At 35.2% G+C, this 17332-nt stretch overlaps 1 protein-coding gene across 4 annotated transcripts in view; it reads left to right on the forward strand.

Moving 5' to 3' along the window:
- VPS50 (VPS50 subunit of EARP/GARPII complex) overlaps positions 1 to 17332 on the forward strand; it is a 136063-nt gene that overhangs the window by 4133 nt on the left and 114598 nt on the right. For all 4 annotated transcript variants that reach the window (XR_004481166.2, XR_004481167.2, XR_004481168.2 and 1 more), the window contains exons 2-3: positions 3444 to 3512; positions 15877 to 15999. Coding sequence is in view for 1 of the 4 variants with exons in the window: in XM_004265596.3 (XP_004265644.1) it covers positions 3444 to 3512; positions 15877 to 15999 (192 nt within the window). In the remaining 3 variants the exon portion in view is untranslated. The remainder of the gene's footprint in view (positions 1 to 3443; positions 3513 to 15876; positions 16000 to 17332) is intronic.

Here is a 17332-nt window from a genome sequence, read left to right on the forward strand (position 1 = left end):
ATTTCTGAGGAGAAATTCAGGGTATAGATAAAAATTTAGGAGTTATGAGAATAAAGAGGGTATACAAATTGACTAAGATCACCAATGGAGTGATTGTAGAAATAAAACGAGTCCACAGTTGGAGCTTTTGAGGATTCAGTGTTTCAAGGTCGGGAGAAGAGGTGGATCTAGGAAGGCGGATTGAGAAGGAGCAGCCAGTGAAGTGAGCAGTCTGCTGCAACCCGAAGAGCACCTGCCCTGTAGCAGATGCTCGATAAATATTTGTTGGATAGAGAACATCCAAATCGAGTGGGTCCTGGAAGCCACGTAAAGAATTTACAAGAAGAGGGAGTGATCAGCTGTGTTAAATGCTACAGATGGGCCGTGGAAGGTGAGAATAAGAATGAGCCTTTGGACTGAGCAGCGATAAGGTCGTCGGTGACCTGACAACAGCGCTTCTGTGGAGTGGTGAGGGGGAAAGCCTGATTAGGGTGGGTTTGAGAGAAACTGAGGGCTGCATATAAACACTCTGTTGAGTTTTGCTGAAACTTTTTCTGAAAAGAAAAGGAATCACAAATCATCTCACAGGCTCCTTTTGATCATTGGGATGTAAGTTGCTGGTCTCATAAATGGAAATTGAGTATTCATAGGGACAAAACAGAAGTAGTCTGAAGTGTAATCTGATTTGGGCAAAGAAATAAAGTTACAAAGACAGGTATTATTTATGATGATTTTATATAAATTTAAACTGGGGAAATTATGAAAACAAAAATCAAATACAAAAGAAAATCAAATAATGGTTAATGATTATAGTGAAAGTTTTAATTTAATAAAGGCAGAGTACTGCACTTATAACCATGACTTCCTGCTTTAAAGAGGCGAAGATAAAATAAAAATGCTGACTTCATATTTATTAGTAGAAATCTATAAAATTCCTAATCAAAGGGTTGAGGATCTGTAATCCTAAAATACAGGTGAGTCATATTGTGCTTTGAGACATTTACTTAATTCTTTATTTCTGTTTTGATAAGATAAAAAAAGCATTTCTCTGTGACATTCAGAATAATGGTCAACACTTGAAGAGTGCTTACCATGTACAAGACACCATTTTTGGCCTCTCATATATGTTATCTCCTTTATCCCTTATAACAGCCCGTGAGTTACTGTCACCATCATTAGACTATGATGACAGGCAGGTTGTCTGCAGAAGACATTCTGTGAATCCCCTGCTTCCTAACATGTACATAGGGTTTCCAATTTTTATTACTTTTATTTTGTACCTTTGGTGTGAAGTTGTCATGTATTAGTAGCAAATTATCATGTGTGGTAACTAATTTGGAGGCAAGGCCTTTTTCTAGATATTGGTATATACCACTTGTTTACTTGTTTTAGGCATTGTTTTCTTTACTGAGTAACTCTGGGGAAAGAGAAAATTACACCTGATATATTCCTTCAAGAATTTATTGGAGTGGTTAAACAAATCTATACTTTTTAAAATGTTTGTTTAAAAGTCATGGCAATTATTTTTTTAAAAGGTATTTCGGGGTGGTCGTGATTTTGAATCAAATTATGAAGTTTTACTCTCATGTATGTGTATATGTTTGAATGTATATAAGTGTGTGTATATAATGTATAGAGAAGTTTATTTCATAACCCAACCTTGCCTTCTTTACCACTTTTGGTGCTATGCCCTTGTGATGACTCTTGGTGAGTAATTGGGACAAGGAAGAACAAACACACAAGAGTAGTTTTGTACTTTTATTTTCTCACTCATTGTAAGACTTTTAGCCTCAGTATGCTTTTCTTATTCCTGCAGACTTCCCTAGAAACTTCATTTTAAAGTCAGTTGCATATTCCCATGGGAACGATGGTCTAATTAGAGATTGGAGCCTAAGACTCCAAATAATTTACTAATTTCTTTGGTGCTTACTCTGTTCCTGGAACTGTGCTAGCTCCTGGGCTATAAAGGCCAATAGAGGACTTGGTCTTTCCCTTCTCTTGGGTCTGAGAGATATATATATTTAATATTTAAAACTTCACTACTTTGGCAGAGGTGTTGGGAAATGTCTAGTGGGGTTTCTAAAACATTAGAGATTATAGTAGTCATCCAGGTTGCTTGTTAAAATGCAACTCCTGGTCCTAATCTAGAAATACCTATTTATTAGCTCTGTGGTGGGACCTAGAAGTTTTATGCGGAAGTTTTATGTTTAAAAACTTCCCTGGGTAATGTTGATGGAGATGATCCATGAGCATTACTGGGAAATTATGTTTCTTTGAAACGTAAGATTTAGGAAAACTTCATAGAGGAGTTCTGAAAGTGGAGTATTGGTTTGGTTTCTTTAGAGGGTGGTGTGTGTTTGTGTGTGTGTGTGTGTGTGTGTGTGTGTGTGTGTGTGTGTGTGTGTGAGTGAGAGAGAGAGAGTATGAGAGAGAGAGAGAGAGAGACAAAGAAGGGCGGTATTCTGGGGATAATGGAAGATTGGGGATGAGGTTAGAGCGCCTTGTCATAAAAAATTGTAGCTATGACTGGTGGTATTTTATAATAGGGAAGAGAAAATACACACCTCTATAATTTAAAAATGAGCAAGTTCTACTCTAAGACCCAAATAATCAACCTAAACATAACATGTATTTTGGTTACCAAGGACACCAAAAAGCCAATATAGAGTATCTAAAGGACAGAAACTTGACAGTAGAGTAAATCTCTCCTCAAGTTCATGTACCAGCTAATTTTGCTTATAGACTAATATTACAGGGAATTTAGGTGTCTGCTTTGAATAGACTATGTTAAAAAGAGGCTTTTAAAGAAAATTTAAATGGCTGACTTCTTTCTGTCTTGATAACTTTCCCTGGTACAAATGAGACTTTCAGAATCCCTCATTTGATGTGAATATAGAAAGTACCAGTTACTTTCTATAAAGAGCTAAAGCAGTGAGATGTGAGATTTAAGTCTCAATTATGTAGTATAAATTGGGTGCATTGCTGAGAAATGATAAAATCTAGGGATTACTTATGTATTAACTAAGCAATTATCATTATTTAAAAATCTTTGGTTAGCTCAGTCAGTTGGTATATTATATCTGTGGGTCATAATGCTTGGACCTTTTTACCACGTGCATTTGGTCATGATTAATAGATAAGTGCTTTTATAGAATGCTTTTTGTCACCCAAGTTTCTTTTTGTTGTTTTTGAATCATGGTTAAGTTAGACTTCAACCGTTAGGTATAAAGGTGCCATATAGTAATTTTATTTTAAATTTCCGAAAGTAAATCTTTACTTGATTTAATAATAGTATAGTACTATATGCGTTGTGACAATTGTTTTTAGAAACATATGTTCTATCTATTTTAAAGCAGGAAAATTTCTGTTTTTAAAAAGGTGATTTCTATTTCAATAAGTATATTCTATCATGTTACAGTTCTGCAGCACAATTAAAATTCCTTTTATGTTATTTTTTTTTTAAGGGTCTGAAAAGTCCCCCAGAGAGCCTCAGTGATGTTGGTGCCATTGAGAGTCTCCGGGTCCCTGGAAAGGTATTGATCTACATGAGTGAGCACGACTTTTCACTTCCTTAAGAAAATATTGTTGCCTTTGGATAATTGATTCACAGAAGCTTTTCCTTCCCACAGGCAGATGGTTGTTACGATGAGCTAGGTAAAGTTTTATAATGCAGTAGGCTTGGGGCTTGTTTTTGCTTTCATTACTCATTGGGATGCAGTATGATTCATTATAGTGAAGCAGAAAATGCGAAATTGATAAATTTAGAGTTTATTATTGTATCAAATTCTTTGCCTGAAAGCAGTTATATATCTATAAATGAAACTTATTGATTCATCTGCTGTAATTTGGATAAATAAAATGAAATGGCTTACTTTTTATGCTGTAACACTGAGCCAAAAATCATAGTAAATTATGTTTTTGTTATGGAGCAGAGATTTTTCTTTTTATTTTATAAATTTATTTATTTACTTTTGGCTGCATTGGGTCTTTGTTGCTGCATGCGGGTTTTCTCTAGTTGCAGCAAGTAGGGGCTCCTCTTTGTTGCGGTGCACCGGCTTCTCATTAAGGTGGCTTCTCTTGTTGCAGAGCATGGGCTCTAGGTGCGTGGGTTTCAGTAGTTGTGGCACGGGCTCAGTAGTTGTGGCTCACGGGCTCTAGAGCGCAGGCTCAGTAGTTGTGGCTCACGGGCTTAGTTGCTCCGTGGCATGTGGGATCTTCCTGGACCAGGGCTCAAACCCGTGTCCCCTGCATTGGCAGGTGGCTTCTTAACCACTGTGCCACCAGAGAAGTCCCTGGAGCAGAGATTTTTGAGTAAGTAGCTAAAGCACAGCTTATGCTAAATTGTAGATATTTTAGATTTTAATCCCCTGATATTCATGTGAACTTCGCAGTCTACAAATTTAATAGGTGTCATTTGAAAGCTAGCTGGCTTCCCCTCAGGAGAAATATTAGCCATTGTTAAATAAATAAATCCCTGCTCTCTCACTCTCCGGGGCCTCGCCACTCACAGCTGCCTCCATGTATAGCAGCTGTATCGCAGATCAAAGCCTGTTTTGAATGTCTGCTCTTGTGGTTTTCAATTTGAGGATCATATTTGAAACTACTGTTTGTTTCCTGTGTCTGGCAACTTAATACACAGGGCTTGTTTCTCTAGATCAGCAATCCTACGGCCTCTTATCACACCTCAGTGTCAGCTCCTTAGGAGGATGATTTCCCACCTCTTTGAGGCGCCTTGCCCCCTAAAGTGAATTTTGTATTTACTGCTTAGCTTTTACATTAGGTCAGATACAAATATGATAAAATTCTAACCAACGCTTTTGCATGAAATGGCTCAGAAGCTATAAAGAGGCATTTTGAATAGTTTTATATAATTTTAGAAAAGACTGTTGGATGTGATAAAATTGGGAAAGATAACCATAAATCCTAATTGACAGATAATTCTCTGTATTTCTTTGACTTAAAGAAATGATTATCAGGCATTATGAACATGCCTTGAAGTGGATTGCATTAGATATTTCAGAACCAGAGTAAAATTGATGTGAGCCTCTTTAAAAAATACATGAATGTATTGCATAGGAACTTTCTGTTGTCTTTCAACCATGAGTCCGTGATGTTTTCCCAGTAGCGGTAGGTAGAGAATTTATAATGATTTCATTACATAGTCTTCTTACTGACTCCGCACCCTCTCCCCATCAGTGATCAGCGGTGTATACTCTTTATTTAAAAAAAAAAGATTTTTTATTTTTTAAGTTTTTAAAAAATTTTATTTTATATTGGAGTATAGTTGATTAATGCACAGGGAATTCTACTCAATATTCTGTAATAACGTAAATGGGAAGAGAATTTGAAAAAGAATAGATACGTGTATATGTATAGCAGTGTAGACTTTTAAGATGATGGGCTCTGGCTAGAGAGGCCAGTCTGGAATCACAAGGTCAGCAAGTGTAAATGGTTCAGGTGATGATTAAGCCTAGGGCAGTGGGCTGATTGACACTAAGAAGCTAATTGAGTTAAACTGTAAAACAGCTAATGGTAAAATTAGCATCAATGCCCTCAGCTTAAATTTAGCCTTATACTAAGAAAGCCTTTTGAGTTTTTTGTGTCTATTCTCTCTGTGCTCTCTCTGGAAACATTTCAAGTACTGCAGGGTGAGCTACTCTGGGTGGTTTTGAGAAATTGAATTGCTGGGTCTGGAGAGCGGCAAAGCTCCAGTCAGTAGATTAAGTTTGATGTGGTTGAAGTTCACAGTCAGTACTGAAACTAAGAATTAAGAAGGCTCATGTTCAGAAATTCCTTACACAGCATAGCTTAGTATAACTTGGATGCTGAAACATAATGCTGTGTTTCACAATTTAGATGTTACTTTATAGTTAGGTCATACATATAAATTTAATTTTCTCTAAAAATTCTGTAACTGTTTATGGTGACAGGTGTTAACTAGACCTATTGTGGTGATCATTTTGCAATATATGCAAATATCAAATGATTATTTTGTACACCTGAAACTAATATATTGTTGTACCTCAATTATACCTCAATTTAAAAAAAGCATTATTTTAGCTTGGATTCCCCTGATATTCCAGTGGGAAAAGTAAAAAACAAACAAAAAATCAATTTACACTGTTGAAGTGTTCAATGTAAATACTTGTATAGAGAAGCTTTTAAACATTAATTTATTTAATAGCTCTATCTCTCAAGTATAGGTAGAACATTTAAAAAAAGGCATCTTTCGTCTTCAGGAATGGACCCATTTCTTTTTCCTGTTCTTGTCATCATATTTTTCTAAGTTTTAACAAGGAATTGAGATTTCATTGGGGTTTTCAAGAAAGAAAGTTTAGCTTGGATGTTACATTAAAATGTTCTTGTATAAGGGATAAGTAGGAGGGAAATATTAAGATGGAGCATATGAAATGGCTGTTTTAGATTAGAAATGGTCTAATATTGGCAGATTTCATATGGTTCGACTCATTAGGAAAAGGAGGGTAGTTAAGGAGAACTGAAGAAGGGAGTCAGGTGAGCTTGATAATCCAGAAAGTACTATTGATTTTTTTTTCTTGAGAACTATATAAATTCTGAGTGGGAAGAAACCTTAGAAATCATCTGGTACAATTTCTGCATTTTAGAGATAAGATGACACTATATCCCATTTTAAGAGGAGATGTGAGTCAAATAATAATCCATATATTGGAAAATTGGAATTTTGGTGGAGAAAATAGTACAGAAAGTAAAAAAAAGAAAGGATTCTTTTCAGAATTTGCTATAGGAAAGGAAACTTTTGAGCAGATTAAAAAAATCTTAGCTTAAATAGTTCAGAGCCAAGGTTAATGGTGCCCAAACTTTGCTGCACATTAGAATCACCGGTACCCAGGCCGTACCCCAGTCCAATTAAATCACGGCGTGGGGGGTGGAGCCAGGCGTCGGTAGCGTTTAAATATCCCCAGCTGATTCCGGTGTGGAGCCATGTTTGGGAACCATCGGCCAAGCTGAGGACGCGATGAGGAGAAAGAACAGGAATACAGGAGACGTTCTAGATAAAATTTTGTAAGTTTTATTGACAATTTTTGTGGGAAAAAGTAGAATGAAGAGTTAGTGATGACCTAAAATTTCATTGCTGGTAAATGGATTCTGTTGTTTTCAAATTAATGGGCTTTTCATGCAGAGGTAAGGATATAAGAAATTAATCTATATTGTATTTACTGACTAAACTTGTTATCCATTTAAGGAAATGTATATTGTTTGAATTATGTGAAAGATTTTTAGATAATTGGTTATAGAATTATGAAGAATTAAGACCAACATTTGTTATATAATAATTGTAATAGCCACATGGTTGGTAGTTATAGAACTTATTGGGACTGTGTTTGAGAGGATTTGTTGAATCCCGATTAAAAAATAAAAATATCAGAACCTTATAAATCTATATCTTAAGTAAAACTTAAGTAAACATCTTAAGTAAACTTCCCACAGTGCTTCTATAATGTTTATATATCGTAAACCTGAAAAAAAGTACTAATATGAATATTGTTTATGAATTTTTACTGAAATACTGCCTTCTGATATGATTCTTTAAAGATAAGGGGTTTTTTTGGTTGGTTGTTTTGTTTTTTAAGGCCTTGACTTTATTGACTTGTAAATACAAATAGGATTCAGCTACGTTTACTCTTGCATGATTGGCTTAACTATGCCTTTGATTTTCTTAATCAAAGAAAAATATAGGGTGAGGAGACAAAAGAAATAGCTGTTGCAGTCAAAACCTGAAAATATATTTGTCTAAATATAAGTATTTTTGTTTGTATACTTAATTTATTCCATAAATATTTATTGAGTACCTACCTACTCTGTAGCATTTCTATTATATAATATTCTGGGAGTTTGGGCAGAGTGTTTTCTAGCTTTTAAATACTTCTGTGAAGTAAGATAAATGGATTTGACCGACTTCTTAGAATCCATGAAAAGAATCCTAAAACCACACTAATTACAGAGCTTTATTTTCAGAACTTTACCAAAACATGAGGAAAGTGCTGGAATAAGAGCCAAGAGAGCTAGGTTCAAGTATTGACTTAAACATTCAGCTTATTAAAGGGAAGTCATTTTAATAGCTTTGTGCCCCAGCGTGCTCATCTGTGAAAACATGTGAAAACTAGATGATATATATATATTTGCGGTACGTGGGCCTGTCACTGTTGTGGACTCTCCCGTTGCGGAGCACGGGCTCCGGACGCGCAGGCTCAGCGGCCATGGCTCAGGGGCCCAGCCGCTCCGCGGCACGTGGGATCCTCCCGGACCAGGGCACGAACCCGTGTTCCCTGCATCGGCAGGCGGACTCTCAGCCACTGCGCCACCAGGGAAGCCCAAACTAGATGATATTTAAGAGCCGTTTTAGCTCTGATATTTTATACTATCTTCATTGTAATATTTGTAGGAGAGAGAAGACAAAAATACAGTCAAAAGAATAAACTGATGAGTCTATTGCTATCTGATTTAGACAGGATTAGTGTTGAAATTTATGACTAGGAGACTTTTTTAGCTTTAGTGATTGGGATAAATCACTAAATTTCAATTTAGGATTATGTTTCATTTAAGACAGGTGTCTTCTGCAGGTGGTACCAAGAGGGACTCTAACCATGGATCTGCAGAATCATTTAGACTTTTTCTTAGGCATTCATGGCTAAAAATATTTAACTGTGTTCTTTTTAACCATTAGTGAAATTATGCTTCTCTTGGCTTCAGATGCTTTGATATTCTTAACCCTTCTTTCGTAGCAAATCATGAAAGATCATTTACGCAGTGCATTTGGCAATCATTTATTGAGCCAGGCTGTTACTAAGTTTTGAAGATGCAAAGAGGTACAAGACTCTATTCCTACCTGAACCTGAGTAGGAGAGACAAGCAAAAATAGATAATTGCAGAGGAGTATAGTAGAGATCTATACGAAGGTATGCACAGTGGTAGCACAGCTAGGAGAGGATTAGGGGTAGGTAGATGTGAGTGCGGGGTCTTCTAGAGTTGGTGATTAATTTGTTTTAGAAAGATAACTAGGGTACAGAGATATTTGAGTGGCAATCCTAGACCAGGATACTAATTAAGAAGATAAAGAGTATGAGGTTTAGGAAATGGAGAAGGGTTAAATTTGAGAGACATTTTAAAAATAGGATTTAGGACTGAGAATTTTATTGGATGTAGAAGGTGTAGGAATTGGAAAGACTGGGGTCATTAAACACTGCGATTGAAGGTGCTGTGATGTCTTTTCTCAAAATAGATAGTATTTCTTCTTTTAAGGAGAGGTCTGATGAGGTGTTTGAAAACTAAAAAACCAGAAAACCGTAAATTAAGACTTATACACTGGACTTTTCTGTCTGTGCTTCAGCTTACGTGTCTTTTCTTCAGCTTTAGCTAGACAGGCATGTGGCAAATAGCTTGATAGTTTTCATTGAAGTTGAGAAATTTTTAAAGATAGCTTTTAAAAAAATTTATGTATCTGATGTCTCCAAAGCTATTATCTTTAATGTTTTCTTTTTCATAGAAATAAATTTAGGAAAATACTTGTTAAAATAGCATAACTATTGAATAAGAGAAGTAAATAAAAATATTTGGCAGAGTATCAAATATGAAAGTTTTGCTTTCCAGTTTTGTGATTTTTAGTATGTGTTAGTAATTCAGTACATTACCATGAATAAAATCAGTTTTCCTTCAAGATCTGTTTCTTTAAAAACAAATATGTGTATATTTGGAATGTTGTTATTTTGAAGAAAGGATTAAAATACATTATTTTTATCACTTAAGTATAAAGCTGGATTAAAATAATGCCACTTGAGTAACCTTTTATAAAAATCTTCTGTAAATCATTTTGCTGAAACCTCCTTTGAAATTGTAACCCTAGTAATATTCCACTAGATGGCACTGAGAGCCTGAAGAAAAGCAGGGTTGGCTTGAAAAGTTCTGTTTTATTTAAAACACACACACAAACTGATGAAACGGCTGCTTTGATGGATTATTATTGTTCTAGTGGGATTTTAAGGAAATGTGCCATTTCCCCACATAATCAGACATCTGCCAGTTCATTATAAACGTACATGGTATATGTATAGTTTTAGGGTGTTTGTGATCTTGAATCCTATTTCATTTGGAAACAGAAAACCTGTTTTTGTTCAGTGATTTATGATCTTTATCATACTGATTGCCTATTGAAAACTTCATGTCTTTGTTCTTTAAGCTCTGTGTAGTTTTTGATAGATAAACATATTTTGCTCTCAATTAGAGCTCTAATGTGATGTTAACTTTGGTAAGACTATGGTTTCTGTTTTTAGAATAGCTATTTTTGTTGACTGATGAAAAATGCAAACAGAAAAATAAAGCTTTTGTCTTGGCAAACCCAAATTCATGCTTTACAAGAGCAAACTTTCTTCCTTTACTCCCTTCCTTTCTCCCTCCCAACACAATGAATTCTGCATTTATTCCGGTATATAATGTGAACTATGGTCTAATAAGCTAAGTACAGAGATGGAAGTTGGTTTACATTTTTTTTTATTCTACTATGCATTTTCTTCGGGGTTTTGAAACCTGACCTGTGAAATGAAGATTTTTGCATTCATCTTTTGTTCGAATAAAAACTTACTACTGCAGATGATAAGTTTCCAGGCTGTTCTGTGGGTTTAAAAATGAAATTCCTTTTCAAAGAGAATATTGAATTGAATAATATTAAGGAGAACTGTTAAGCCGTCACAACTAACTTTTTACATTTATAAGAGTGAATAGGATTGAAAGTCTGAGCTTGGATTGATGTTTTTAATTAGTGTGGTATTTTGGGTAATTTGAAAGTAGTCATTAAATATAAAATTTGCAGTCTTTCTTTTCCCTCCTAAACATGAATGCATTCCCTTAAGAGGCGAACTCTTAGGTGGGAAATAGCTTTGTAAAATTATAGCCTGGTTTCTTTAGAAACCATAAATATATTGGAAATGTTTTATAACACCTTACAGTTGAGGGCTCTAATTGTTTTATAGAGTTGAATCCCCAGTTCTCATATAACCTTTTGTTGTTACGTTGAGAGGAAAAATAGCTTGGCTAAAATCAAAGATGTTGGCTTAAATGTTTATTATGATTGTTTTTCTTTATTTTTCATAAAGTTACATTTACGATATGCATTTTTATATGTATGTTCACGTAGCTTTATCTTGGAGATGATCAAAATAGAAGAATAGGATAGGTAGTATGTGTTATATGCAACCTTATAGTGTATTGTGACTGCTGGAAAAGACAGCCTCTAAAGTATTGAATGACTTCTTCGTTATCTGCCAGTTTTCCTAAAATATTCCTGCTTGGTTTACTATGTTAAGAAAATATTTAATGTTTATGCTTACTTTTTGGTTACAGTATCTGGCACAGTGATATGTGTTAAGATATTTTTAGTAAAGGAAAAATATGGTTTTAGTATATATAAAAGTGTGTTGAATTTTAAAAACATCTCTCCCCCATGACATTTTTCTGCCCTGCGGGAAGCCATCCTCTATTCCTTAATCTGTTGTATGCTTTCCCACTCCACTGTTTTTACTTTTGCTTTGCTTTATATTTTGTAACCTTATTCCCCCAATTTCTAATATTTGAAATTTTACCTTTTCTCATATTCTCTAAATGCCGCCTCTTCCATCAGATGTGAACTCACTATCCTTTGATGCCCTTCATTTTGTTTGTATTTCCTTTATGTTCTGCCCTGCATCGTCATTGTTTATTCGTCTAACCCACTCCTATTACTTCAGCAGCTATTTGTGGGAAGATTTGTATTTTACTCATCTTTGTTTCTGTACGACCTAGTACAGAGAATTTTTACATAGTGGGAATTTTAAAAGAAATTGTTAAATTAAAATATATGACTTGACCGGGAAAGATAATACTAGAGGTTTGACAATAGGCAGGTTATTTCCTGATGATAGTATGGGAGAGAGGTTTGATTTGTTCTTTTTTGACATTTGTACTTTTGTTTTTATCTCCTTTACAATTAAACTCATTACTTTAACTGTAGTTTTTCTCCAGCTTTAATTCTGGGGTGATGTTCATGTACTCTTTAGGTGTAGTTGATTACCTACCATCAGCAGGCAAGTTGTGGCACATTTGATGGTCTGTAGTTATTGACATATTATTTTTGGATTTTCAAAGTTTGTAGAGCATTTATAGCACTATTATTAATTATAATATGTATTTATTAGTTACTATGTGTCATAAACTTTACTATAACAATTCTTTAAAAAATTTTATTAGTATCAGTCTGTAAGACTGAAATATTTTATTACCAAACATCGTTAAAGCATCTAATCTTCTTGGTAACTTTTAAAAGCATTACATATTTTAATATGGTATAAGGAGTTTCATTTGTTATTCTATTCCCTTGATTGTGCCTTTAAAATTTTTTTGTAGGATATCTTTTGTTCATTTTGTTTATGTAAAATTTTGCCTCATACATTTATATTGGCTTGCAAAACTGGTTCTCTTTTACGTGAAGAATTATGTATTTTTGTACATCTCCAACCCTAGAAAACCAGTTTATATAATGGCAAAATTATGGAGTAATTGTTTTAAGAATATGCTAGCTAGCTGTTTTTGTTTATTCTAATTTACATGCATAAAATATCCCTAAAATCATTTTACATTTATTGTTATTTCTAGTTAGAAGAAAGAAGCCTTTCCTTAAGAGTTTGTGGAAAATTTTGACTATCAAAACAAGAACATGTTGTCTCTTCCTTTCCTTTTGTTCATATATTCCTTTTTTTATACAGTTCACTGTGTAAATTAATTTTAGTTTGATTCATGATTTTTATCTACATTGTGCCTTGGCACTTTGGAACATAATGATGGAGAATAAGGAGAAACCTCAGTTCTCAAGAAGTGTGTAATCTGATCGAGCTGTCAGCACTAACAGCTATGAAACGTTTAGAGAATGATTGGGTAGCAGCAAAGTCTTACAGACAGCCAGTGCAGTGGGATTAACAGGAACACGGTGATTGGGATTCTAGGCAGAATGGAGTTTGTCTGAGTTCAGATGTATGTTTTCACACAGGAGCACTAAGTTGTCTGAAAGGAGAGAGTATTTTATAGGGATATGGTGTTGGACATTTGTTTTTGTTTTTGAATTCTGCTTTGTGTGCTATGTTTCTTTTTCTGCCTTTCTTGGTTTTATCTCTCTCCTTAGTCCAGGTTACTTAGAGTGTCAAGTGTTACATGTCACTTATTTGAAATTATATGAGTTTGTCTGCTCTCTGTGATATAATTGCTTAGTTCTCTAGGAAGGAATGGCATTTGACCTTTTTATATGCATATACAGATTGTACTCTTTTTTACAGATTCATCACACTTGTGAAACGTGCACTTGTGAAATATTTATAAATGAAATCATGCTTTCCCTTTGACATTTTTAATAACTTTGGATATTTGTTTCACTGTCGTTTTGAGTGTGTGTGTATGTATGTATGTCCTTTACAGGTGGAAAAAAACTAGGCATGAAGAGACTAAGTAAGTTGTCCAAGGTTAATAACAGTTGCAGCTAAAACCCAAGTGTCTTTACCTTTAGAACAATCAATTAGGTTGTATAGGGAGAACAGCATGTAGTTACATGCCATTGGCATTTACACATTTGAGATGAAAGTGCTCATTCATTGCAGTCTGTTTGAATTCCTGGCTTGTTTCATATCTGATGGTTTTCATTCTTAGCAATTTTTGTAATCTTCAATTTTTTTGTGAATAGTACCAAGTACATTTATTTGCTGGTGGTGCTATGCAATTACTAGGGGGAGGCAACATTGCTATATCCTCACTTGGGCTTTATTCCTTCCCTCAGCTTGCAGCATCTGAAGCTGGTATTTCAAATGCCTATGACCCTTTAGGGAGAGAGATTGCCAGGAATTTCTCATCTCTTTTTCTATTTCATGTCTCACTGTCGATTCAGATTTCCACTGGATGCAGGGAGGTTGCCTGTGGATAGGCGAACTAGTTGGGAACCCTTCCACAAATGGTGTGGGTTTAACCCATGGCTCTTAAACCTCTTCAGTGCCATTGTCCAAGGTGCTACACAGATTAGTGGGTTGTAGATAAATCCCCACCGAAATACAGCTCCACTGTTAGGATGCTGGATTTCTTAGTGTACTCATAGTATCTAATTGCATGCTAAATCAGTGATGGCTGTCTTTAAACTTTTTTTTTTTTTTTGCTTAGTGTATTCTTATAAGTTGAGTTTTGGTACCAAAGACGCATTTTCTTTTTCATGCACTTTTAATTCTGCAGGTTTAGTTTTTATATGACTTTGCCTTCTCTTTTCAATTTATTGGAATTTTAAATGTAAACAGTTAAGTATTCTCTTAAGTTTCAGATTTATTGCTCTCATATTTTCTTTTAGTTTGAATATACCTAGAGGAATTTATAGTAATAATTTTATCAATTTAAAATATAAATTAAAATCTAAAAGATATATAAGCTAGGCTCTTTTTTATAAATGAAAACTAGTCCTGCCATAAAATAATCTAGAGTATCTCTATTTGGAAAATATTGTCCTCAAATTAACCATATAATTTTTGTGTATTTAATTAGTGATGATTCATTAAGAATTTTTGTTAAGTATTATTTTGATTGTAAAATGATTTTAAATACTAGTTTCTTTTTCAAAAAATTTACTTATTTTTTTTGGCTGTGTTGAGTCTTCATTGCCGTGCACAGGCTTTCTCTATTTGTGGTGAGCGGGGGCTACTCTTCATTGAGATGTGCGGGCTTCTCATTGCGGTGGCTTCTCTTGTTGCAGAGCACAGGTGCTAGGGCACGCGGGCTTCAGTAGTTGCGGCTCGTGGGCTCTAGAGCACAGGCTCAGTGGTTGTGGCACACAGACTTAGTTGCTCCCCAGCATGTGGGATCTTCCTGGACCAGGGCTTGAACCCGTGTCCCCTGCATTAGCAGGCGGATTCTTAACCACTGTGCCACCAGGGAAGTCCCAATACTAGTTTCTTTTTGTGTACTTAAATGTATTTGAGATTAATTTTAATAAAAAAACTGAATGACTAAATTATATGTCTATAATAATGTCTTGATTGAGTGTGTCAGAGAGTGGGTATCCGAGTTATTGAAATTTTCCAGTTAACTGAAGGTTTATCCAATTATGCGGTGAACTTGCATAGGATAAGGATGCTGACATTAAGGGTAGGGATTTGTCAAGCTCTTTTTTTGTTGTATAAATCCATAGAAGCCCCATACTCTATCATTAGAAAGCAAGCATTTTATCAAACTCAGAGCTTTAGGTTCATAATCAGTTCATTAATTGTAGTATCAGTACACCTTGAAGGAAGCCTCATGGAATTACAGAGCTAAACTTGTGAACCTTTTCTAGACATAAAATTACAGAACTAATCTTGTGAACCATTTCTGGAACCAGTATTTCTTAGCCAAGCAGTGAGATTTTCAGCAGAAGGATTTCTGCTGTTCAGGGTTCCAGTACTAATTGTGACCTGAAAGTCACTGAGATGTACGCTGGTTATCTGTGGTGAGAGAGATTTAGAACATTGTTAGATGATGAAAACGTATATATATGTGATATGTATATATGATAGATATTAGGTAGTCTCTTTGTTTTTTCCTTTTGTTAAACATCTAAATTCTCTCAGCTGCTAGTTGGCATGCAAGGAATTGAAAATAAAATCTAGATCTTCAAACTGGCTCGTTTTTCCCTCCAGTAGATGGGTAGTTTTTAGTGTTCGGCTATTTACTAATTTTCCATGAACTTTCCTGTTTTCTACTAGTTTGTCTCTTTGGTCAGAATGTTTCCTGGGAGAATTGTCAGTGTTAAGACAGATGATTATTTATGTCCGTGCAGATAGAATTGTAACAGTTACAAGTACTATAATTGTGGTTTCCTTTCCCTTAAAGGAGGAATTTCGAGAACTTCGAGAACAACCTAGTGATCCTCAAGCTGAACAAGAACTAATTAATAGTATCGAACAAGTGTATTTTTCTACGGACTCATTTGATATTGTTAAATATGAGCTGGAGGTAAAAAAAAAAAAATTCATTAACCTATCTAAAGCTTATTTTGTTCAGTGACTGAATTTGTGAGTGAGATATGAATGCCTTTTAGGGGCATTGTAGTTTTTTGATACCAGGACTGGACTATGATGACCATATTGTGACTAAACTATCAGCATTGTTTAAAGATGAGAGTATTTTTAAAAATGAAAAATTAAGTGCAGCTATAGAATATTGGTCCAGGAAACATTTTTGTATTTTTGGTTTTTAACTGTTATCACACAATATGTTAGTATGCTGTCTCTATCTTATTTTATGTTGGCTAAATATGTTTGGGAAAGCTCTGAGACCTTTTTTTTTTTTTTTTTTTTTTTTTTTTTGTGGTACACGGGCCTCTCACTGCTGTGGCCTCTCCCGTTGTGGAGCACAGGCTCCGGACGCGCAGGCTCAGCGGCCATGGCTCACGGGCCCAGCCGCTCTGCGGCATGCAGGATCTTCCCAGACCGGGGCACAAACCCGTGTCCCCTGTATCGGCAGGCAGACTCTCAACCACTGTGCCACCAAGGAAGTCCAGGGAAAGCGCTGAGACTTTTAATCATGAAAGTATATTTACATAATTGTTTAGTCATAATAAATACCCCATGCCTTAATTTTTTTTGTAATTTATTTTTTTAACATCTTTTTTGGAGTATAATTGCTTTACAATGTTGTGTTAGTTTCTGCCGTATAACAAAGTGAATCATCTATACATATACATATATCTCCATATCCCCTCCCTCTTGTGTCTCCCTCCCATCCTCCCTATCCCACCCCTCTAGGTGGTCACAAAGCACAGAGCTGATCTACCTGTGCTATGCGGCTGCTTCCCACTAGCTATCTGTTTTACATGTAATAGTGTATATATGTCAGTGCCACTCTCTCACTGCGTCCCAGCTTACCCTTCCCCCTCCCTGTGTCCTCAAGTCTATTCTCTACGTCTGTGTCTTTATTCCTGTCCTGCCCTTAGGTTCCTTAGAACCTTTTTTTTTTTAGATTCCATATATATGTGTTAGTATACAGTATTTGTTTTCCTCTTTCTGATTTCACTCTGTACGACAGACTCTAGGTCTATCCACCTCACTACAAATAACTCAATTTCATTTCTTTTTATGGCTGAGTAATATTCCATTATATATATGTGCCACAACTTCTTTATCCATTCATCTGTTGATGGACACTTAGGTTGCTTCCATGTCCTGGCTATTGTAAATAGTGCTGCAATGAACATTGTGGTACATGTCATTTTAAAAATTTATTTATTTATTTTTGCTGTGTTGGGTCTTTGTTTCTGTGCGAGGGCTTTCTCTAGTTGTGGCAAGTG

The sequence above is a fragment of the Orcinus orca genome, chromosome 9 (assembly GCF_937001465.1).
Source record: "Orcinus orca chromosome 9, mOrcOrc1.1, whole genome shotgun sequence".
NCBI classification, from domain to species: Eukaryota; Metazoa; Chordata; class Mammalia; order Artiodactyla; family Delphinidae; genus Orcinus; species Orcinus orca.